A 24,231-nucleotide genomic window follows, 5' to 3' on the forward strand; every position below is an offset into this window, starting at 1 on the left:
AGTTGCTAGGGTAAGTTGCTAAGGCACAGACCGCCTCGCAGGAAGGGCGGGCAGCTTAGCTGCGCGCTCCCTTTCACCGTCGTAGCGGATCCCCTCAGCTCCAAGCACATCCGTTCCGCACGGAAACGTCCTGCTCCTCGCCTGGACGAAAAGGAGGGCGGTGCGGCGGATTGTGGGGGTGACTCCGCTCCGCGCGGAGGATTGTGGGAGGAGGTTGTCTCCAGTTTCTCCTCCCCCCCTTTCCCTTCCCCCCCTCCCGGCCAAGATGTCTGACATGGAGGATGATTTCATGTGCGATGATGAGGAGGACTACGACCTGGTGAGGTGCTGGGGACGGGTACCCGGGGCTGGAGGCAGCGCTTGGCTGCCGGGGCGGGAGCGGCGGGGGGCCGCGGCCTCGCCCCCTCAGAGCGCGTCCCCCTTCCAGGCTCTCCGGATGCAGTGACAGGACGAGTTTACCTCCTCCGCCCCCTCCCCGCATCCGGCGCTGGCCCGACTCCCCCGGCCGGCGGGAGGAGGGAAGGACGGACGAGGGCCGAGAGGGACGGGGCGCCCGGCGCGAAGGGGCTGCCGGGGGTGGGCCGTCCCGCGCCCCCGGCCCTCGTCCGGTCGGGCCTGCCAACACCGGCCGGGCCGCGCTCCGCCCGCTCCCGCGCGCCCGCCAGAGCCGTCTCGGGGCCGGCGCGGCCGCCTAGGCCCGAGCGTTGCCCTTTCAGGCCGGGCCCGGGCCGGGCCCCTCCGCTCCCCTCCCCCCCGGGACTCGCGGGTGGAGGGGACTGGGCAGCGTCTGCCAGGCCAAACCGCGGTTGCTACTTGGGGCGTCTTCTCCGGGAAGAGTGGGATCTTTCAGGGTCAGACTGAATTTGGGGGAGCTGTGCAGGTGGAGAGGTCAGAAGATCGACCCTTCCTCTCCCCTGGACCCCATAAAAAGGGGGAAAAATGGATTTACGGAATCCTTCCTTCTCTCACCTTGGATGAAGACAAAAGCAGGGGATATTTTGTTTTTACTTACAAATTGGAAAAAAAATTGTGGGTCGTCTTTTTTTTCTCCCCTTGACTTAAACATTTCCAGGATTCTTAGTAAAAAGTGTCTCCGAGGCAGAAAATCTTCGATTCACCCAGTTGAGTTCTTATAACAGCTAGGGAAGATTGAAGAAATAATTCGGGAAAGGCCTGAAATATAAAGTAGAACTTGGTAAAGTTTTAATACAGTTTGCTGTTATACAAGAAAATCTGACTTGGGCAATAAAGAGGAGTTGGAATCCGCTACCTGGGTTACTTTGCTGTTGGTGTTTATTACATGCGTACCGGGCTTGTTGCACTTTGTTTTCTTAGGTCATGCTTCACCCATGTTTTTTAATTGTAAAGTTCTTTAGCAAAGTACCTGAGATGTAGTTTTACAGAATTTTTTTCCCCCACCACATGGGATGCAATGGCTATTTAAGATCCTAATAAAATATTTTAAGTTAACTAATGGCTTTTTGTATAGAGATAAAAATTATTTGAAATCAGTATCTTCCATTTTTAGAAGAAGGAGCAATTGTGTCATAGGGATATGGGACTGTGGGTTTGTGAAGTCTTTAAAAGTTATATTTCACTAAATTTGTAGACACGCTGATACTTGGGATGACTTGTGCGTTATTTAGTACATATCTGAAAATTTATATTTGGAAAATTAGAGAGTTTTAGACCTTCTAGTTCAGTGTCTTCATTTTACAGATGAGGAAACCAAGACCACCCAGGAAAGTAACTTGATCAAAGTCACACACAGAGATAAGGTTTGAACCTAGATTCTCTAACTCAAAATCACTTAACAGTATATACTCATTCCATCACTGTAGGAAAGCTACTTGCATATTAGTTTAAAAAAAAGATAATAAAATCAGTTCCCCAGGAATTTGTTGCTAGTTCTTTAAATTTAGTTACCTTTCTTTTTTTTTGGAATCTTTACTTTTTAATCAGATCTTTTCCTAACTATTTTGAACAAAAGTTCTTAAAGCCTTTTTCATGTAATGACTCCTTTGGCAGTTTGCTGCAATTTGTGTACCCCTTTTCAGGATGATGTTTTTCATAATTGGGAAAATTCTAAATTTCAATTAGAAATTGATGAAATTAAAATGTAATTTTTTCCCCTCATCTAATAAGTTTAGGGACCTCTAGGTTAAAAAGCCTGATCTAGAGTGTTCCTCAAACGCTTGCTTTACTTCTGTTTATTCTCTTCTACCTAAATAAGATTTAGAAACAAAAGGGTTTTTTATTTGTTTTTTTCTTTTGGAGGAGGGAAGGCAGGGCAGTTGGGGTTAAGTGACTTGCCCAAGGTCACAGGGGCTGGTAAGTGTGTCAAGTGTCTGAGGTCAGATTTGAACTCAGGTACTCCTAACTCCAAGGCAGGTGCTCTATTCACTGCACCAGAAATGAAAGTTTTTATCCTGTTTCATGGCTCACAATTCTATGATTAACTTAGTCATTTTGAGAAATTATATAATAATGATGAGATTGTTTTTATTGTCTCTTTAAGTGGCCAAGTAATTTTCAACAAGAATTTTGATTAAACGTAAAATACTTGAACTTTACCATATTTTTTCCACCTTGAGATGAGGTCAAAACTAGAATGCAAAATATAACATTCACTATGTAACTCTAATTTGGGGGGGTAAATTTTCGGAATTAAATAATTTTTTTAACTAATCCTGTATAATGAAGTAAAAAACCTTTTTTAATTTTTGAATCAATAAGTAATTAATTAACGTCTACTATGTGTCAGGGACTGTGGATATGAAGATGAAAATGAAACCTCACAGGCCTTCAAGGAGCTTATATTCTTAAGGTAGAGACAGTGTACACACACACACACACACACACACACACACACACATACATACATATATTTATATATTGTTATTCAGTAGTGACCTCATTTGGGATTTTCTTGGCAAAGATACTGGAGTGATTTGCCATTTCCTTCTCCAACTCATTTTTCAGAGGAGGATACTGAGGCAAACAGGGTTAAGTGACTTGCCCACAGTCACACAGCTAGGAAGTATCTGAGGCCGGATTTGAAATCAGGTAGATTTCTTCCTGACTCCAGGCCCAGCACTCTATCCATTGTGCCACCTAGATGCCCATATTTATGTATATATAGGATATATACAAAATGAGTACTGGCTAGTTTTGGAAGGGAGTTAAACTGCCAACTGGAGTACATCAGAAAAAGCTTCTTGTTGAAGATAGCACTTGAGCTGAGTCTTGAAAGAAACTATCAGCAGTTCCAAGAGGTGGAAGTGAGGAGATAGTGCATTTAAGGAATGGTGAACAGTCCAAAGTTACAAGAAACTAGAGATGGAACACCTGTGTAACAGCAAGCAGGCCAGTATGTGTGTATTGGAGAATGTGTGGAGGGTATTAGTGTATAAACTGTAAAAGTAGAAAGGGGCCAAGTTGTGAAGAGCTTTAGGTGCCAAACAAAAGTTTGTCATCCCCTAGGTAATCAGCAAGCATTGGAGTTTATTGAAGACATGGCAGTGCCATAATGAATCTTGCAGTTTGGGAAAGTCATTTGGGCATCAGTGTACTGGATGTCTTAGAATGAGGAGAGGTTTGAGAGGGAAGCTAAATAAGAGTCTATTGCAGTAGTCCAGGGGAAAGATGTTAAAGAAGTAAAATTGACAAGACTTGGCAACTAAGTGGATATGTGAGAGATGAGGTCATATAAATACAAGACTTGGTAACTGATTGGATACATTAGATGAGTCAAAGTATTTTCTATTTTTGTTTTCCCATCTAGACCAGAAGTTCTTAGACTCCGGGTACTATGTTTTATTTAGTCGTTTTTGTTCATCTTCACACCAGGACTCTATATCTTCTTAGCTCGTGGTGGAGGAGGAATAGAAGATAGGACTGGATGTAGGCTGATTTCAATGAATCCAAATTGTTTATTTTTTCAAAAGCCTGTCTCATTAAACCAGTATTCTTACAGATTTAGAGAATATACTGTCATACAATAATATCTTAGACAGTAGGATCTGTGTTTATCTAAAACTGTATCATTACATCACGTATGAAAGTAGTCATTGGTCTGTGTACCCAAGGTCTAAAAGGAATGAAAACAGGCTTAATTTAAAAAAAAATAAGCAGCAAGCCTAGAAGAAATTCAATATATTTTATCTCTCCTTTCTAGTATGTTCTTACTTGATTTAGATGGGAGCATGGTATTTGTTGTCAGCTGACACATGTGTTTTCTTTGCCTCATGATACAAGGAGCAGCAATAGGAGGATTAATAAATGTGCTTTAGGTTAGTGCAAGCTTTGCAGATCTATAGCTATGTTCCATACTTAAAACTCTCAATATTTATTACAAAGTTAATTTATGAAAATTCTTTTAATTAAAACAATGCCATTGGTGAGTTACCTATACTGAAATTTGACTATGAGCTATCATGATTTAATGAATTTGCCAGGTACTTCCAATACTAACCTCTCTGAAAAGCAATCAGTACAACTCTGTACTATACCAAATGCCATTCTGTAGTGAATCATATAATAAGACTCTAATGTGTTAGTGCAGTACCTGTAAATCGTAAGTATTTAGATGTTGTTGAGTACAGTTATGTGCATTTATTTGAATAAAAATTATCAAGAAAGTATAGTAAACCTAGTAGGATGTTTACTAGTATTCCTCTTGTATTATATAGCATGTTTTTCCAAAACACTTTTATTGTTCATGTTTTAAAAAGTGGTCTTATATACTTTATCCTCTTGTTAACGGTGTCATCATAGAAAATTATTTTTCTGCATATTGGAGATTGATTTCTAATGTTATAATAAGGATGTAGATTTTAAGTTAGCAAATGATATGTTTTGGACTGAGAAGAGTCAATTTGATGGAAATGGAATACAAAATCATTCTTAAACAGAGAAGTGGCAGAAAAGTTTTAACAAGAGTATATAGTCCATTTGAAGATAAAAAAATGCAAACCACAAGCCTAAAAAGAATGCCCTGAATGAGCTACCACAATCCAGGATAGCTATTGTAGTTTCCAAAGGACAGAGGCATACTATCCTGCCATAGTCGTAAAAGGCCGTTTAAGTGTTGGGCATCATCAAGAAAGACATTGCAGCAAAACAAAAAATATTACCATATCCTTATGTAAACATGATCATATGGTCATTCTTGAAATGTGTGTGGGATTAAATTTGCATTATTTCAAGAAAGGGTGACTGTAAATGTTAAGGTGTGACTGGTTTTTCAAAAAATAAGTATACATACAGAAGGGTATTGTTCCCTTCAAAATAATCATATTGGGAGGCACATATTTTAATCTGCCAGTGCTGAGAACATTTTTTAGAAAACATTTAGAGAGGTAGCATAGTACAGTTGAAGGAACGCTTAGACCTGTAGTCAAAAGACCCTTACTCCAATAGCTCTGTGACCTAGAGCAAGTCGCTCAACCTTTCTGGATCTGAGTTTCCACATTTTGAAAATGAGAAGATTAAATTAGCCTGAAATTGTTTTGAGCTCTAAATCTGTGATTCTATGAACACTTCATTCTGAATGGTTTTCAGCATTGGCTGCCTGGTCTTTTGAATTACTAGTGAATCTTCATGCTTTGAAAATCATTTTAATTTTTTGAAACATCCAAATTGATGGAAAGCCAAATCTAGTGAATAAGCATTATGACTACAAAATAATAAGGGTTATTTGTTTGGCACATTTTTGAAGATAGTTTTAAGCAAAGAAGACATCGTTAGAACAAAGGTATGGTGTAATAGAATCATCAGTCTGTATCTGGTAGAGACATTGGAAGTCATCTTGTTCAGCCTTCTCAATTTTAAAGATGAGGACACTGAAGCCCAGAACAGTTAACTTGGACCAAGGACATAAAGAAAGTAAATGACAGAACTGGGAGGTGTAATGGAAAGAGCACTAGATATGGAGTCAGGAGAACAAGTTCAGATGTTTATTAGCTGTGTGTGTCTGGGCAAGTCACAACTTCTCTGAGCCTAAGTTTCTTGATATGTTAAGTTGGGATAATGTTAACACTACCTAATTTACAGAATTGCTATTAAGGAAAGTGAGGAATCCTTAAGATACTATCTGAATGTGAACTGCTGTTTGGACAAGTGAACAACTACTTTTTGGACATCTTGAATTAGATGGCTTGTAGATATCTAAAACTCAACCTGTCCAAAACTGAACTTATTATCTTTTCTCCTCAAGCCTTCTCTCCCAGATGTTCCTATTATTAAGGATATTGCTGTCACCCATCTTCCCTGTCACTCAGACTTGCTTAGGTGTTATCCTCAACTCCTCTCTCACCCACCACATTCAATCTGTTGCTAAATTCTATAGCTTCTACCTTAAGTCTCTCATGTATTTATTTCCCCTTCTCTTCTCTAACACTGCCAGCCAACCTAATGCAGGTTCTTATCCTCTCACATCTGGCATTTGGCAGTAGCTTTCTGATTAGTCAGCCTTCTGATTGGTCTCCCTTCCTCAAATTTCTCCCAACTAATCCGTCTTCCACTAGCTGCTATCACATTGATCTTCCTAAACTGAAGATCTGGCCATGTCACCTCCCTCTTCGGTAAATAGATTCCAGTGGCTCCTTACCACCTCTAGGATCAAATATAAAATTCTGTTTGACATTCAAAGTTCTTTATAACTCGACCTCTTCCCTTTTTTGACTTCTTATATCTTAGTTCTCTCCCCTGCTTCCCCACCCCACCCCCCTAACTCCCCACACACATATTCCATCTCCCTACTAGATACATTTTTACTATCTGTGCACCATACCAGGAACTCTCCCTCCTCATTACTGTCTCCTGGCCTCTTTCAAATCCTGGTTAAAATCCCGTCTTTAACTAGAAGCCTTTCCAGATCTCCTTTAATTCTAGTCCTTTTTCTCTGTTTATGATCTCTAATTTATCCTATATATGTATCTTGTTTATATATAATTATTTGTGTATCTCCCTCATCTATGAGCTCCTTGAGAGCTAGGAATGTTTTTTCCCATTTGTTTTCCCAACTCTTAGCATAGTACTTAACACATATTTATCCATTTTTCTTTTCAGTATGTACTCTAGTATATATTTTTTGATTGGTCTTATTATTCATAGTAGTACCCTGTATGATGAAAATAGAAAAGATCCAGACTAAATGATTGACAGGAGAGAGAATTGCCAAAGCAGAATAAACTTAAAAGATTAGGACCTATGGTTGGGAATATACAGGGTGTTGCTAAAGTCTGGACACATAGGAAAAATGCATATTTTGAAATATTTTGGAATATTAACAGACCTTGGCCCCCTTGACTTCTTTTTCTGGGGTATGCCAAAGGAGAAGGTGTACTCAATGAAAATCACAGATGTAACACGCTTGAATGAATGTATAGAGAGTGAATGTGCTAAAATTGACTGCGATATGGAGTTATTGCATCGAGTTCACATGAATATTGCAAAGCTCATCAACCTTTGTATCACAAATGATGGAAATCATATTGAAGATGTTATTTGTTAATATTCCAATTAAATAAAATGTTGAAAATTTCATTCATTTCATTTCTTGAAAATACGCATTTTTGTCCATGTGTCCAGACTTTAGAAACACCCTTTACTCTGAAGAGTTGCGTTTTTATCCCCCCCACCCCAACTGGTTCTCTCTATCTTGGCCAGACTAGAAATAGAGTGACTACTCATGACTGGCTGGGTCCCACTCTGATCAGCCTGGGAACTTTGACCACTGAGTTTCCTGCCTGAACCTGGGCTGTTCCCTTCACCCTCCTTTTTCCCTATACTCATCTAAATGGCACTATTGGTATAGTCCATGTAAGCTCAAGAGATCCTCTAGTCTCTGTCTCTTAGGCAGCTAGGATTTCAGGTATGCATTCTCATGTCCAACTTTAAGCTATCTTTAAAAGTTCTTTTAATAGCGGCATTATTTGCAATTAAAAAAAAAACTGGAAATAACCCAAATGTCCAGCAATAAAAGAATGGTTAAATCATTCCATGTTCATGAGATGGAATACCACAGAACAGTTAAGATAACATGCATGAGGAATCTGAAGAAATATGGAAAGGCCTTTATATTAGATAATACAGAAGAAAAAAAATCAGAACCAGAAGAATAGAGTATGCACTAACCACAACCTAACTCCAGTGATATAAAAGGAAGAGTAAATGGGAGTAAATAAAAAGAATGCTGATGAGGCTGAAAAGTTTCTGTTTAATGCATTAAAATTTGTTAATTTAAATGTTAGAAGTTGTAAAGCGAATTTAAACCTGCTGGTGGGTCTCTCCCACCTAGTAGGTGGGAGTTGTCTCTTCCCTCTCAAATACCAGTGATTTTCCTAAAGGACTGGTTAGTCTGCCCTTGTCATTCCCCTATTCAAACTCAAGTGGTTCCTATTGCCTCCCAGGGTCAAATACACATTCCAAGCCCATCATAACCTTGCCCCCATTTCCAGTCTTCTTATATCTGACTCCTGGCCCCCTTGCTATTCCGTAAACAAGACATTATATCTATTGGCTTTGGGTATTTTCTCTAACTTCCCCCAACACCTGGAATGCTCTCCCTCTCATCTCTGCCTACTGACTTCTCTGGATTTCTTTAATTCCCAACTAAAATTCCATCATCTACAAGAAGCCTTTCCCAAACCCTCTTAATTCTAGTGCCTTCCCTCTGTTTATTTCCTACTTCTGTGTGTGTGTGTGTGTTTGTGTGTATTTGGAAATAGAATTTTATTTTTTCCAATTACATGTAAAGATAGTTTTCGACATTCATTTATTATAAAAATTTCTCCAAATTTTCTCCATCCTTCCCTCATAACTTCCTCCCCAAGACGCAAGCAACCTGATATAGGTTATACATGTGCAATCATGTAAATGTATTTCCACATTAATCATGTTGTAAAAGAAGAAACAGAACAAAAAGAAAAAGTGGGGAGGGTGGTATTGGGGAGCGGGGGGAATGAAAATAGAATACTTCGGTCTGCATTTAGACTCCATAGTTCTCTGGATGTGGATAGCATTTTCCATCATGAGTCTTTTGGAATTGTCTTGGATCTTTGTATTGCTGAGAAGAGCCAAGTCTGTCATAGTTGATACACTGCACAATGTTGCGGTTACTGTGTACAGTGTTTTCCTGGTTCTCACTTCACTCAGTATCAGTTCATGTAGGTCTTTCCAGGATTTTTCTGAAATCCACCTGCTTATCATTTCTTATAGCACAATAGCATTCCATTACATTCATATACCACAACTTGTTCAGCCATTTCCCAATTGATGGGCATCCCCTCAACTTCCAGTTCTTTGCAACCACAAAAAGAGCTGCCATAAATATTTTTGTACATATAGGTCCTTTTCCCTTTTTTATGATTTCTTTGGGATACAGACCTCGTAGTGGTATTGCTGGATCAAAGGGTATGCAGAGTTTGATTGCCCTTTGGGCACAGTTCCAAATTGCTTTCCAAAATGGTTGGGTCAGTTTATAACTCCACCAACAATGTATTAGTGTCCCAGTTTTCCCACATCTTTTCCAACATTTATCATTTTCCTTTTCTGTCATATTAGCCAATCTGATAGGTGTGAGGTGATACCTCAGAATTGATTTAATTTGCATTTCTCTAATCAGTAGTGAGTTAGAGCATTTTTTGTATAACTATAGAAAAGTTTAATCTCTTTATATCCTTTGACCATTTATCAATTGGAGAATGACTCATTCTTATAAAATTGATTCAGTTCGATTTATATTTGAGAAATGAGGCCTTTATTAGAAACACTGTAAAAATTGTTTCCCATCTTTCTCCTTCCCTTTTAATCTTGGTTGTGTTGGTTTTGTTTGTATAAAATCTGTTTAATTTAATATAACCAAAATCATCCATTTTGCATTTCATAATGTTCTCTATCTCTTGTTTGGTCATAAATTCTTCCATTCTCCATAGATCTGACAGGTAGACTATTTCTTGTTCTCCTAATTTGCTTATGTCTAAATCATGTACACATTTTGACCTTATCTTGATATATGGTATGAGATGCCTAGTTTCTGCCATACTGTTTTCCAGTTTTTCCAGCAGTTTTTGTCAAGTAGTGAATTCTTATGCCAGAAGCTGGAGTCTTTGGGTTTATCAAACTGTAGATTATTATAGTGTATTATACTGTGTCTTGTGTACCTAATCTACTCCACTGATCTACCACTCTATTTCTAAGCCAGTACCAAATTGTTTGGATAATTGCTATATATAATATATAGTTATAATATAGTTTTAATATAGTTTTATAATATAGTTTTTATTTTATAATATAGTTTTAGATCTAGTATGGCCAGGCCACCTTCTTTTGTGTTTTTTTTTAATTAATTTCCTTTATATTCTTGATCTATTGTTCTTCCAGATCAATTTTATTATTTTTTCTAGCTCTGCAAAATAATTTGTTGGTAGTTTGATTCGTATGGCACTGAATAAGTAAATTAATTTAGGTAGAATTGTCATTTTTATTATATTAGCTCAGCCTATCCATGAGAAATTGATATTTTTCCAGTTGTTTAGATCTGACTTTGTGTGAAAAGTGTTGTATAATTGTGTTCATATAGTTCCTGGGTTTGTCTTGGCAAGTATACTCCTAAGTATTTTATATTGTCTACAGTTATTTTAAATGGAATTTCTCTTTCTATCTCTTGCTGCTGGGCTTTGTTGGTAATATATAAAAATGCTGATGATTTGTGTGGGTTTATTTTATATCCTGAAACTTTGCTGAAGTTAATTATTTCAACTAGTGTTTTTGTTGATTCTCTAAGCATACCATCATACCATTTGCAAAGAGTGATAGTTTTGTTTCTTCATTGCCTGTCCTAATTCCTTCAATTTATTTTTCTTCTCTTATTGCTAAAGCTAACATTCCTAGTGCAATACTGAATGATTGTGGCGATTATGGACACCTTTGTTTCACCCAGTTCTTATTGGGAAGGCTTCTAACTTATCCCCATTACAGATAATGCTTGCTGATGGTTTTGGATAGATACTACTTATCATTTTAAGGAAAGCTCCATTTATTCCTTTGCTCTCTAGTGTTTTTAGTAGGCATGGGTGCTGTATTTTGTCAAAAGCTTTTTCTGCATCTCATGAAATAATCATTTTTTTGTTGTTGTTGTTGTTGTTTTGTTATTGATATGGTCAGTTATGCTAATAGTTTTCCTAATATTAAACCAGCCCTGCATTCCTGGTATAAATCCCACTTGGTCATAGTGTATTATGCTGGTGATAAAGTGCTATAATCTCTTTACTAATATTTTATTTAAAATTTGGCATCAATATTCATTAGGGAAATTGGTCTATAATTTTCTTTCTCTGTTTTGGCTTTTCCTGTTTTAGGTATCAGCACTATATTTATGTCATAAAAGGAATTTGGTAGGACTCTTCGCCTGTTTTTCCAAATAGTTTATATAGCATTGGAGTTAATTAATTGTTCCTTAGATATTTGGTAGCATTCACTTGTAAACCTATCTGGCTCTGGAGATTTTTTCTTAGGGGGTTCATTAATGGCTTATTTAATTTCTTTTTCTAAAATAGGGTTATTTAAGTATTTTATTTCTTCCTCTGTTTATCTGGGCAATTTTTTATTTTTGTAAATAGTCATCCATTTCACTAAGATTGTCAGGTTTATTGACATACCGTTGGGTAGAACAGCTCCTAATCGTTGCTTTAATTTCTTCTTCATTTATGGTGACTTCATCCTTTTCATTTTTGATACTAGTAATTTGATTTTCTTCTTAATTTTTAAATCAAATTAACCAAAGGTTCATCTATTTTATTGTGGGTTTTTTTTTTCTTCACAAACTGGCTCTTAGTTTTATTTACATTCATTCATTTATTTATATTAAACAGTTTTCTTACTTTCAATTTTATTAATCTCTCCTTTGAGTTTCAGAATTTCTAATTTGGTGTTTAATTGGGGATTTTTAATTTGTTCTTTTTCTAGCTTTTTAAATTGTGTGCCCAGTTCATTGATCTGCTTTTTCTCTGTTTCATTCACGTAAGCATTTAGAGATATATAATTTCCCTTAAGTACTGTTTTGATTGCATCCCATACATTTTCGTGTGTTGTCTCATTATTGTCATTCTCTTTGATGAAATTACTGATTGTTTCTGTGATTTGTCATTTGATTCGCTCATTCTTTAGGATTAGATTATTTAGTTTCTAATTAATTTTTAACCTATCTTTCTATGGCCCTTTATTACTTGTAATTTTTATTGCATCATGATCTGAAAAGGATGCACTTAATATTTCTGCCTTTCTGCATCAGATTGTGAGGTTTTTTTTATGCCCTAATACATGGTCAGTTTCTGTGTAGGGCCTACATACTCTTGCTGAGAAAAAGGTATATTTCTTTCTATCCCCATTCAATTTTCTCCAGAGGTCTGCCATATCTAACTTTTCTAAAATTCTGTTCACATCTCTAATTTCCTTCTTCTTTATTTTGAGGTTAAATTTATTGAGTTTGGAGGGGGGGATGTTGAAGTCCTTCTGTCTATTGCTATCAATTTCTTCCTGTAACTCACTTAATTTCTCCTGAGAATTTGGTTGCTATACTACTTGATGTGTATGTTTAGTATTGATATTATTTCATTGTCTTTGGTACATTTTAGCAAGATGTAATTTCCTTCCTTGTTTCTTTTAATTAGACCTATTTTTGTTTTTGCTTTCTCTGAGATCGGTATTGCTATCCCTGCTTCTTTAACTTCAGCTGAAGCATAATATATTCTACTCCAGCCTTTTACATTTATTCTGTGTGTATGTATCTCTGCTTCAGATTTGTTTCTCATAAAAACATATTGTAGGATTCTGGTTTTTAATCCACTCTGCTGTCTGCTTCTGTTTAATGGGAGAGTTCATCCCATTCACATTTACAGTTATGATTACTAACTGTATTTCCCTCCATTCTATTTCTCCCCTGTTTATATTTCACTCTCTCCTTTCACCCTGTCTCTCCTCACCAGTGTTTTGCTTCTGACCACCACCTCCATCAATCTGCCCTCCCTTCTAATACCATGCATGCCCCTTTTTCTTTTCTCTTTTCCCCTCCTACTTCCCTATAGGGTAAGATAGATTTCTTTACCCAACTGAGTGTATATGTTGTTACCTCTTTAAGCCAAATCCGAGGAGAGTAAGGTTCAAACAATGCTTGCTTCCCTCCCTTCTTTCCCTCTACTGTAATAGGTCTTTCATGCCTCTTCATGTGATATAATTCACCCCATTCTGCCTTCCCCTGTCTTCTCCCAGTGCATTCTTTTTTTTTTCACCACCACCCCCCTTTTTTATCATCACATCAACCTCAACTTATACCCACACCCTCTGTCTAAGCATATTTCTAACTGCCCTAATAGAGATACATTTCTTAAGAGTTACAAATATCATCTTCCCATGTAGGGATGTAAACAGTTCAACATTATGGAATACCATGTTTTTCTTTCCTATTTACCTTTTTATGCTTCTCTTGAGTCTTGTATTTGAAGATCAGATTTTTTCAGTTCAACTCTGGTCTTTACATCAGGAAAGTTTGAAAGTCCTCTACTTCATTGAATATTAATCCTTTACCCTGAAAGATTATGCTCACTTTTGCTGGGTAGTTGATTCTTGGTTGTAATCCAAGCTCCTTTGCCTTCCAGAATATATTCCAAACCCTCCAATCCTTTAATTTAGAAGCTGCTAAATCTTGTGTAATCCTGACTGTGACTCCCTGATATTTGAATTGTTTCTTTCTGGCTGCTTGCAGCGTTTTCTCCTTGACCTGATAGTTCTGGAATTTGGCTTCCATATTCCTTGGAGTTTTCATTTTGGGATCTCTTTCAGGAGGTGATCCATTGTTTCTTTCAATTACTATTTTACTCTCTGGTTCTAGGATATCAGGACAGTTTTCTTGGCTTTAAAAGATGATGCCCAGGCTCTTTTTTTTTTCATATGACTTTCAAATAGTCCAATAATTCTTAAATTTTCTCTCCTGGATCTGTTTTCCAGGTCAAAATTTTTTTTTTTCCAATGAGGTATTTTACATTTTCTTCTATTTTTTCACTCTTTTGATTTTGCTTGACTGATTCTTGATGTCCCATAGTCATTAGCTTCCACTTGCCTGATTCTGATTTTTAAGAAATTATTTTCTTCAATTAGCTTTTGTACCTCCTTTTCCATTTGGCCAGTTCTCCTTTTAAAGGAGTTGTTTTTTCACTGGACTTTTTTTTTTCCATTTAGCCGATTCTATTTTTTAAGGAGTTGTTTTCTTTAGTCAATTTTTGTGTTTTCTTTTCTAAGCTGCTGACTCTTTTTTCATAATTCTATTGCATAACTCATTTCTTTTCCCAGTTTTTCTTCTATCTCTCTTAATTGATTTTTAAAATCCTTTTTGAGCTCTTTCAAGAGGACTTTTGGGGCTTGAGACCAATTCATATCCTCCTTTGAGATTTCACATGTAGGTATTTTGAGATTGCTGTCCTCTTCTGAGTTTGTTAACATTATGTTAAAGTTATTCCCTGCTCGTGTATGGTCAGTGCTCTTTTTTTTTTTTTTTTTTGCTCAATTTTTTTTAAAAGTTGAGCTCTGCTCCTGGGGTACAGAAAGCACTGTTCCAAACTTCTCGTACTGGGGGGCCAGGGGCCTGGTCCCTGGTTTTCTATTCTAGGGTTGGCAGTTTACTCACTGAGCTAGGGTGTCATGGCCTAGTCATGCCTGTTGTGCCCTGGGTTCTGAGGCTGGCGTTTTGCCTACTGCTTTAAGGCCAGAGGCCTCACAGCTGGCCTGCTGTACCCATTAGCCTTTTGAGCCAGAACCATGGGGCCTCAGTTACTGATCTGTGCTGTGGCTAAGAGCCTCCCACTGGCTTGCCTGGACACTACCTGTGATGGGCTATACTCCCCATTTACCCAAGTTATATAGACCTTTCCTGAAGTTCTTCTAAGTTATCTTGGACTGGAAAATTGTTTCACTCCCTCTTTTTGTGGATGCTGTCACTGCAGAATTCTTTTACAGGCTTGATTTAATGTTGTTTCTGAGAGCTCAGGTAACTTCCTGGCTTCTCTCCACCATTTTGGCTCCTGAAAAACACTTTGAATATATTTGTTTGCAAGTTGTGATGTTCTTGAAGGCACGGACTCTCTTTTGCCTCTTTTTGTATCCCCAGCACTTAGCATAGTATCTGGCACATAGTAGGGTTTTAATAAGTGTTTATGCTTGATTGACTTGTATTGATGATTAAATACTAGGTTTATTATAAATAACTTTTTTTTTAAAGAATTAGGATTATTCTACCTGAAAGGTTATCAAAAAGAGATTTAAATCTATAAAATCATAAGGAGAATGCACACTCCTTTAACAAATCTTAAAATCCCAGGATAAAGGGATTTTATTTTATTTTAAAACTTGAACACATTAAAATTCAACTTATAAAAGAAGGTACCATTATATATGTGAAATATATAACTTTTTAACCCAAGAGGTAGCACCAGCAGAAAATTAGTTCAAAAAGGGTTTTGACATTTATGAATAAACCACATATTTCTAGTAAGAGAAACTGGGATCTATATACAGTGACTGTATTTTCTGATGTTAAACTACTGGAAGTCTAAGCTGTTTTTCATCTTTTTATTCCCCAGAACCAAAAATTGGGACACATAGTCTGATAAAGGATATTCATTTTGTAAAGCTTCATTATAAAATAAAATATTTATTTCCTTGGAAAGGGGACTGTCTCATTCTGAGACAGATGGTTGTCTTATGTGACCCTCATAATCAAAGAGGGCAGTACTATATCCCACACAGCGCTCTGATCATGGTCCCAGAAGCTAGTGAGCACTCAGTAAATATTTTATTAGCACTAGTGCCCTTTTCATATTATTTGGGCAAAAATATATAAAGCAAATCCTATGACTTGACTCTTGCTCTGTACCTATTTTTAAAATTATACCAACCTTTTTTAATTTTGGGGGTGGGGAAAAAGACAACTTCTCTATTTCTTCCCTTCCCTTAAACCCTACTCCCATAGCTTGCAAAACATTTTCTGTTATCTCTCTAATGAATTTACTTTTATTGTTCTAAACTCTAATGATTTATGTCATATCTCCATATTAATCGATAAGTATTTATTAAATATCTACTATGTGCCAGGCTCTGTTTTGGCACTGTATGGGACAGAATTTTTAAATAATAGGAGAGACATCTTTAAGAGAAACAAAGTAAATTTATTGTACAAACCTTGCAAGACTTGGGCACACCTCCATAAGGGAGGAGGCAAGGTAAAAGGGAACCTGCCTTAATTTATACTCTCAATGAAAAAGATTCCCACCCACCTCTATCCCTTCTCACCATTGGCTGAGAGGCGGGCTTACAATCTAGGCGCGAAAACTACACAGAGGACCAAGGTTGATCCAGTTTGTTCAGGTTTTTCCCTATCAGAACTCAACTGCCAGGGTGGCATCTGAAAGTCTAGGAGGAGAAATGGGATGGGGGAAGGAGAGACCCTTCCCAGAGCAGAGAACAAATAGCTCACAGGAAGTTCATTATCTTCTAACATCTGAGAGGGGGGGGGGGAGGGCATGCCTTCCCAAAATTACAAGGCCAAATCCCAGAACCTCTCCATTAGACATACCCTGTGAAGTCTTCACAATTATCCAACCCACACAGCACTGAAGATAAAAACAAACACACACAAAAGAGTTCTTGCCTTCATAGAGCTTACCTCTACATGGGAGTATGGAAGAGTGGGCAACATGTAGTCATTTAAGTATGTACAAAACAAATGCATGGTAGTATCAGTTGGAGGGGATGCAATAGCAGTTACAGAAATGAGGAAGAACCTTCTGTGGGAGGTGACCTTGAACTAAGCTTTGAAGAAAAGTGGGATTTAAGAGACAGACATTTTAGGCATGGAGAAAAGCCTGAGCAGAGGGACACTGATGAGAACTGGAATGTCACATGTGAGGAACAAGGAGTTACAGAGTAGCTGGACCAGAAAATGTTTGAAAGACACTAACATATGTGAGAAACGTGGTTTTGAGGATCACTGGACTTCCTAGGCAGGGCCAAAGTCCTGAGGAAGAACCCTGTGATAATCCCTAGAGAAGGCTGTACAGACCACAGGACTCCCAGAGGAAGACCAAGTGGTAGCCATCCCTTAATCTGTGGGGATCACAGGGCCTCCTAGGGGTCAGACCCTAAGGAAGACCCAAGCGATGGCCCCTTAGGACGGCAATAAGATTACAAGGCTCCCGAGATAGAGCCGGAAGTCCCAAGCGACGTCCCCTTAAGACCACAGGGTTGCCCAGGGGAATCCAGAGTGGTAGCCCTCTTAACACCGCAGTGGGGATCACAGGACACCCCAAGACAAGATCCAGGAGTAAGCCTGGCAAGCTTCCACTGCCTGTTGCTTCCCTTCACTTGACCCTAGGAAAATCCATGTGATTTGCCCATTCACACCCAAAGAACTCAGGACCAGAGTGGGCAGAGGAAGGCATTTTATTACACTCCCCGAGAGAGCGGGTGTAGTGCTCACAGGAACACTCACACGGATACAGCTGCAGGAGCAGGGGTAACCATTCCCTCCACTCCTGCTAGAGTCATGGTTAGTTTACAGTTTTTGTTTTTTTACATAGTTTTCCTAGGTTATACAGTTTATATAAATAGGATAATAAGGATACAGAAGCAAAAGTTAAGTTAATTAGATTTTCCTTGTCTTAGTTTAGGATTAAACTATATTCTTTTACTTCCCCTCCTTTCCCTCTTTAACATATGCAAATCAGTAGGCCTGGATTCTTGACCAAGACCAGACCCTAGATAAGCTTGAACAGGTTCAAGTGGGTTTGGCCTAATTCCCTAGACTGCCTTCTCAAAAAGTATGCACGTTCCTACAAGCCTCTGACCTCTCACCTGACCGACCTTGAGGCCTGCTCTCTGCTAAAGCTGGGGTGGGGGAGGACGGGGAAGCACACCTTTAGTTCTGTGGAAACAAAACTCCTCCTCCCATTTCTTACACATATTATCAGCCTAGAAAGGTAGGCTGCAGACTAGATGATGGAGGACATTAAATGCCAAACAGAGGAGTTTTTTATGATCCTCAAGACAGCAGAGATGCCACTGGGATTTTTTGACCAAGGACAGTGACGTAGTCAGACCTGCCTTTTAGTCACTTTGGCAGGATGAATTAAAAGGAAGAAACTTGAGACCGAGAGACTGATGATGAGGCTATTAACGGTAGTTCAAGGAGAGATGGTGAAAACTTGAATGAACTAGAATGGTGGCTAAGTGGAGAGGTGAATGATATAAAAGATACGATGGAGATATAATTAAAAGGACTTGGCCACTGATTACGAGGCAATAAAGTGAGGAGTCACCCTGGATGAGAAGAATGGTGATGTTCTCAGTGGTAGACCATAAGCTTCATGTGGACAGGAATATTGTCTTATCCAAATTCTCTGTTTTCTCCCAGTGTCTATCATTTTAATTCACTATAAATTGATGCTTAAAAGATATGTTGAATTGAATTGGATTTCAAATCCCTTTCACAAAAGTTTTCCTTTTGAATATTTTAACTAGTTGTCGACTCATGAAACAAGGACAGATTCTGATACTCTGACATCCTGTCATTCCAACATACCTTCATTAATATATGTTGATGTTCTTGTAGGATTATGTTACACAAAACTGGGTCCCTAAGACACAGTAGTTATTAGTATTGTAAATGTTGGTTGATTTTTTATAATTATTCATCAGAGTAAATTTTGAAAGTAGATTATTAAAGACTAAGTAAGGGCAAGAAGTTCACTTAGCACATAGTTCCTGGGGCCTCCTCTTAGGAAATATTGTGAAGACTCCCAGACCTTTCCATGCTTAGCAGCCAGGTTAGTTGTAAAAGAGACAACCTCAAGTTGATAAAAAATTTTACACAGGGTGTTCCTAAAGTCTAGACACATAGGCAAAAATGCATATTTTCAAGAAATGAAATGATTGAAATTTTCAACATTTTATTTAATTAGAATATTAACAAATAATATCATATGATTTCATATTCATATTCCAAGAGTGAATGTGCTAAAATTGACAGCAGTGTGAAGTTATTGCATCAAGTTCACATCAGTCTTGCAAAGCACATTAACCTTTGCATCGCAAATGGTGGAAATCATGTTGGAGATGTTATTTGTTAATATTCCAATTAAATAAAATGTTAAAAATTTCAATCATTTCATTTCTTGAAAATACGCATTTTTGTCTGTGTCCAGACTTTAGGAACACCCTGTATAAAGAAAGCCTGTACCAGAAGATGAGTTTAAATGGTCCTATTACGACAGGTCAGGGTGATACAAGAAAGTTTATATTTATTATAGAAATTTTGTCATTAAATTTTTCTCAGACCAAGAAGAACTTTAAAAATGGGCTGATGTTTAAAATAAATGCTATATTTTCTATATCATAAGTACCTGTATTGAGAATGGAGACTGGACCTGTGATTTTATTGATACAGGGAAAAAACTCTCCTTACCAGTGCAGATAAGTACATTCTCTGCAAGTTGAGGTTTTTGAGGGTCGCTTAGACTACCAAGAGGTTAAGCGACATGCCCAGGGTCACACAACCAGTATACATCAGAGGTGGAAGCAAACTCAGGTCTTCTTGACTCTAAGGTCAGCTCTCTCTCTATTACACTGTAGCTGCCTCCTGACTTTGATAATAATTTGCTTTCGGATACTGGCTGAATTTTGTCATGTGCGCTTATCTTAAAGGAAAAAAATCTCTTACTATAATTATTCTAATTACAGATTTTTTTTCCTAACATCTTTGTGAGTATTAGGGGGATCTTTTGTGTGAGTTGATCAATTTCATTATGCTATTTTAGGAAACTTTTACAAATTACAGTAGTGTCTAGTTATCTGGCATTATCAGAATACATAAGAACTCTACATAAGTGAATTTTCCTTGATGACTGAAGCTTGCCACTGAAAGGACCAAAACTTTAAATATGTTTAATAGTATGTAACATACCTTCTTAAACAGAGGAAATTAAACATATTGTAATACTTACCACTCAAAATCATTGTTGTCTTCACCTCCACTACTCCTTTGTTATCTCCCTTTTTTCAATACCCTTTCTACCAGGTCCTCTGCTTCCCTTCCAACTTTTTTTCAGTTCTTAGCTTCTAATTTTTTGTGGGTTTTAGGTTGTTTTTTAAATTTAACTTCTTTTTCCTTTTCAGTTCCAAATCCATCCCTTGCTCTTCCCCCTCCCACCTCCATTGAGAAAGCAAGAAAAAATCTGTGACAAATATTATAGTGAAGCAAAACAGATTTCTGCCTTAGCAGATTTGCTTCAGTCTGTACTATGAGTCCATCAGTTCTGTCCCTGGGAGGTGGATAGCAATTTTTTTTTTTCATTAAGAGTCCTCTGGAACTGTAGTTGGTTCCATTAGAACTGTTAAGAATTTTTATGTTAAACAGTAGTAGCTTCTGAGTAAGAAGAGCCTAAAAACCTCCCCTTAAAGTAAAATGCATAGAACTAGAGCTAGGACTTACTACAGCTATTTGATTCAGATACCATATTTATCTACTTTTTTCAAGGCTATGTTCCTTAAGGTTGTGATTGCCAGATGTCTGACTTCTGAATAAAAGGAGTTGTTAATGTGTCTTAGATTGAGAAATTTTAATAGTTTCTTTCGTCTACCTTCACTGAAGTAAGAATAATAATTACAGCTAGCATTTGTATAGCATTTTAAGGTCTTTACAAAACTCTTTAGATGTTATCTCATTCAATCCTCCCAACAACCCTGTGGCATAGATTCTATAGATGAGGAAAATGAGGCTGAGAGAGCTTAATGTGGCTTGCCCAGGATCACAGAGCTAATAAATGACTCAGGCAGGATCTGAACTCTGGTCTTCCTGACTCATAAGTCCAGTATTCTATCCATTTCTTTCGCGTTGTCTAAAGTCCTATTTCAGTTCCCATGTGGGATATGGGGCAACTAGGTAATGCAGTACCAGGCCCAGTTAGGAAGACCTTATCAGCTCCTGGGAGCTGAAGAAGGAAATGGCAAACCACTCCAGTTTCTTTGCCAAGAAAACCCTTAATGGGGTCACAAAGAGTCAGACACAACTGAAACAACTCAACAACATGGGATATATCCAGATGACCCTGGATTCTTGAAGTTTCTGCTTGCAGAGGACAAATTCTAGTAGGACTACTTAGCTTGAAGGACTAGACACAGGGATAGGGAATCTTTGGCCTCCAGGCCACATATGGCCTTCTAGGACCTTGGGTGTGACCTTTTGACTAATTCCAAGTTTTACAGAACACATCCTTTTATTGAGGCAATTTGTTCTGTGAAGTCCATCCTTGGACTAGAGTATGAGCTCAGTGATAGTTTGTTGTCTTGAGGATCAGGCTAGCTAAGTTTGGAAAGGCTTATCATGAGATGAGCCAACAGGCGATGGATGGTTTGAGGCTTTTTGTTTTTTAGCCATTTCATCTCATAAAGACTATATTTACTTTAAGTGTGGAGGAGTTGAAATTTTTATAGGTAGAAAGAGTGAATACCAACACTAATGATCCATGGATATTTTATTACTATTGAAGTATTCTCATCCTGTCTTAGATTTAATTTAAAATTTTTTCTTAAACAATTTTCTTTCTAAAATGAATATTAGAGAAAGGAGGTATATGTGGGTACTAAGTATTCCAAGTAAGATTTCTCTGTAGACAAGTTGATCTCACCTTTAAAAATTTGTGTAAAAACTGGTCATGGATTATGTGATGCTATTATATTAAGATTCCATCTTTACCTTTTATAGATTTATTTAGATAGCATAAAGGAAGGATTTTAGAGATCATCATGGCCATTTCCCCCTCATTTTATAAATTCTGAGATAATGAATGCTCAGATGGGCTAAGTGACTTACCCATGGTTTCATAGTAGCAGAGCTGACTTTCAAATTCAGTTTCTACTTTGTGATCTTGGATCAGTGACTTAACTTTTCTGGGCTTTAGTTTCCTTTTCTTTAAAATAAAAGGATTTTAACTAGATAACAGTCAAGATCTCTTACAGCTCTGGATCAGCGTTCTTCTGACTCCATATCCAATGCTTTTTTTTTTCCCCCATTTTTGAACAATGGCAACTTCATGAAACTTTAACACATAGTCCCTCAGACAATCCACCATTTATGACATTTCTCAAAAGAGAATCCTTGCCAATATAAGAAAGTGCTCTATGAACATATTTACTCACTTGTGCCTTAGCTAGTGCCTATCCCTGAGTTTGGACATCTTGCTAACCTACGTCTATATGTATGTCATAGAGCTGTAAAAGCAGAGATAAAGTTTTGTTAGTCATAAATTATAAACCTTAAACCCAGCAGTTGTACCATTTCCAGCGTACTTTGTTTTTGTTTTATTTCCTCTCCTGTCCTCAAGGACTGCTATAATATGAGGCATTTGTCAGTTTCATCTGATAAATTGCTATTTTTATTGAATAATGTTTCATACCAGTTTAAAAATAAAAACAGTATTATTGTCAAAGTTTTGGTAGTATTCTTCCTCTACACTCAGCTTCAATGTTCCACTTGGACCAAGCAGAGATTTCCTTCAGGTCCTTTGCTGGGTTTTCATTACTCATTTTGGCTTCCTTTTAGTGATATTTTTACTTACATTGTAGTAGCCACTGCATATGGTTTTGATTCTGCTTGCTTCACTATCAGTTCATTAAAAATTTTCCATATTTCTCTGGATTTCTCATATCTGTCATTTCTTAATGCACAATACTCCTTTACTTTATATACCATATTTATACTACATTTTTCCAATTTGTTACCACAGAAGTGTTGCTATGAATATTTTGATATGTGTGTGTGTGTATTGGATCTTCATTTCTATCTTTGACTTTCTTGGGATATATATAGTGAAATCTTGAGGTTAAAGGATGTGGATGGTTTGTGATAGTTTGCAGGTTAAAGGATACAAAGACATTTCTTTCACAATTCCAATTTGATAACCAAACAGTTGGATCAATTCACAGCTCCACCAACAGTATACCTCAGCCATCATGACCTCCATTGTACCCTATAACCTAGATCAGGGCTGTCCAACCTTAGGTTTTTATTGAAACAATAGACAGTATATTTTGATTTGCCATTTTAGTGAGAGCCCTGTGTAGTTCAGCTTCCTTTACTAAAGCATTTATGTAAATTTCTATGTTTGTAGGCCAGGAGATGCGGCCCCCAGGCTGCATTTTGGACAGCCTTCATCTAGATTGATCAGAACACCTTTGGGAAGCACAGGTTATAGCTAAAAGCAGCTTGTGTTTTTTGCTTATGGATTCCCTACCACCCCAGAAATCAACCAAAGGTTTTGAGGTGAGACTGCCAAGGTCTGAAAATGTCCTATTATTTTATTAAGTGAAAAATCTACTGATTATTTAGCATTCCCTTCTTTAAAAGAGTTCTAATGTAGCATACCACACTTTCTGTGTCTGAAACAATTTTAGATTTTATTCCAAGAAACTAAATCAGTAAATGCGATTATACTTAAAATTTAGAAGTTTGTTCTTTGTATGCTTAGGTATGGTGATATCAGGGCTGTGATCTTTTTTTTTTTTAATTTATTTTTAGTTTTCAGCATTCATTTCCACAAGATTTTGAGTTACACATTTTCTCCCCATCTCTACCCTCCACCCCACCCCAAGATGTCATGTATTCTGATTTCCCCTTTCCCCAGTCTAGGGCTGTGATCTTAAACAGTGTCTTTAGCATGTGACATTTTCTGCACATTGGAACATAGCACTCACTCGATTTGTTATCTGAAGTTCAGCAAACATTCATTAAGTGGCTACTATAGGCAGTACACTATACTAGCCAGTGAAAATACAAAGATGAAAAACAACATGGTGCCTGCCCTCAAGGACCTTAGAGTCTAATTAAAAAGGGGTATATGGGTGGTCCCAGACTTAAAAACACATGGCTTAAAAATCACTCTCACTCACACATACACACACACACACACACACACACACACACACACACACACACACATATCTATCAACAGCTTGACATTTTTTCCTTCCCACTTTAATATTTTCTTCCTGATTTGCCATTCCCCACTTGAAACACACAATGCCTATCATCTCTCCTGACACCCTCCACTCAGCTGCATTTCAGAACTGGAAATGTGGTTGTTACACAAAGGAAACAGTACCTTCAAAGCCCCCTCCTTCTACATT

General features: G+C 37.6%; 1 protein-coding gene across 2 annotated transcripts in view; it reads left to right on the plus strand.

Annotated features, from left to right (window-relative positions):
* COPS2 (COP9 signalosome subunit 2) overlaps positions 1-24,231 on the plus strand; it is a 58,852-nt gene continuing 34,621 nt past the window's right edge. The window contains exon 1 of one of the 2 annotated variants that reach the window (XM_036734409.1): positions 1-319. In XM_036734409.1, coding sequence (XP_036590304.1) covers positions 266-319 — 54 coding nt within the window. In that variant the 5' untranslated portion in view covers positions 1-265. The remainder of the gene's footprint in view (positions 320-24,231) is intronic. The other variant, XM_036734408.1, reaches the window with a different exon arrangement.

The sequence above is a fragment of the Trichosurus vulpecula genome, chromosome 8 (genome assembly GCF_011100635.1).
Source record: "Trichosurus vulpecula isolate mTriVul1 chromosome 8, mTriVul1.pri, whole genome shotgun sequence".
NCBI lineage: Eukaryota > Metazoa > Chordata > Mammalia > Diprotodontia > Phalangeridae > Trichosurus > Trichosurus vulpecula.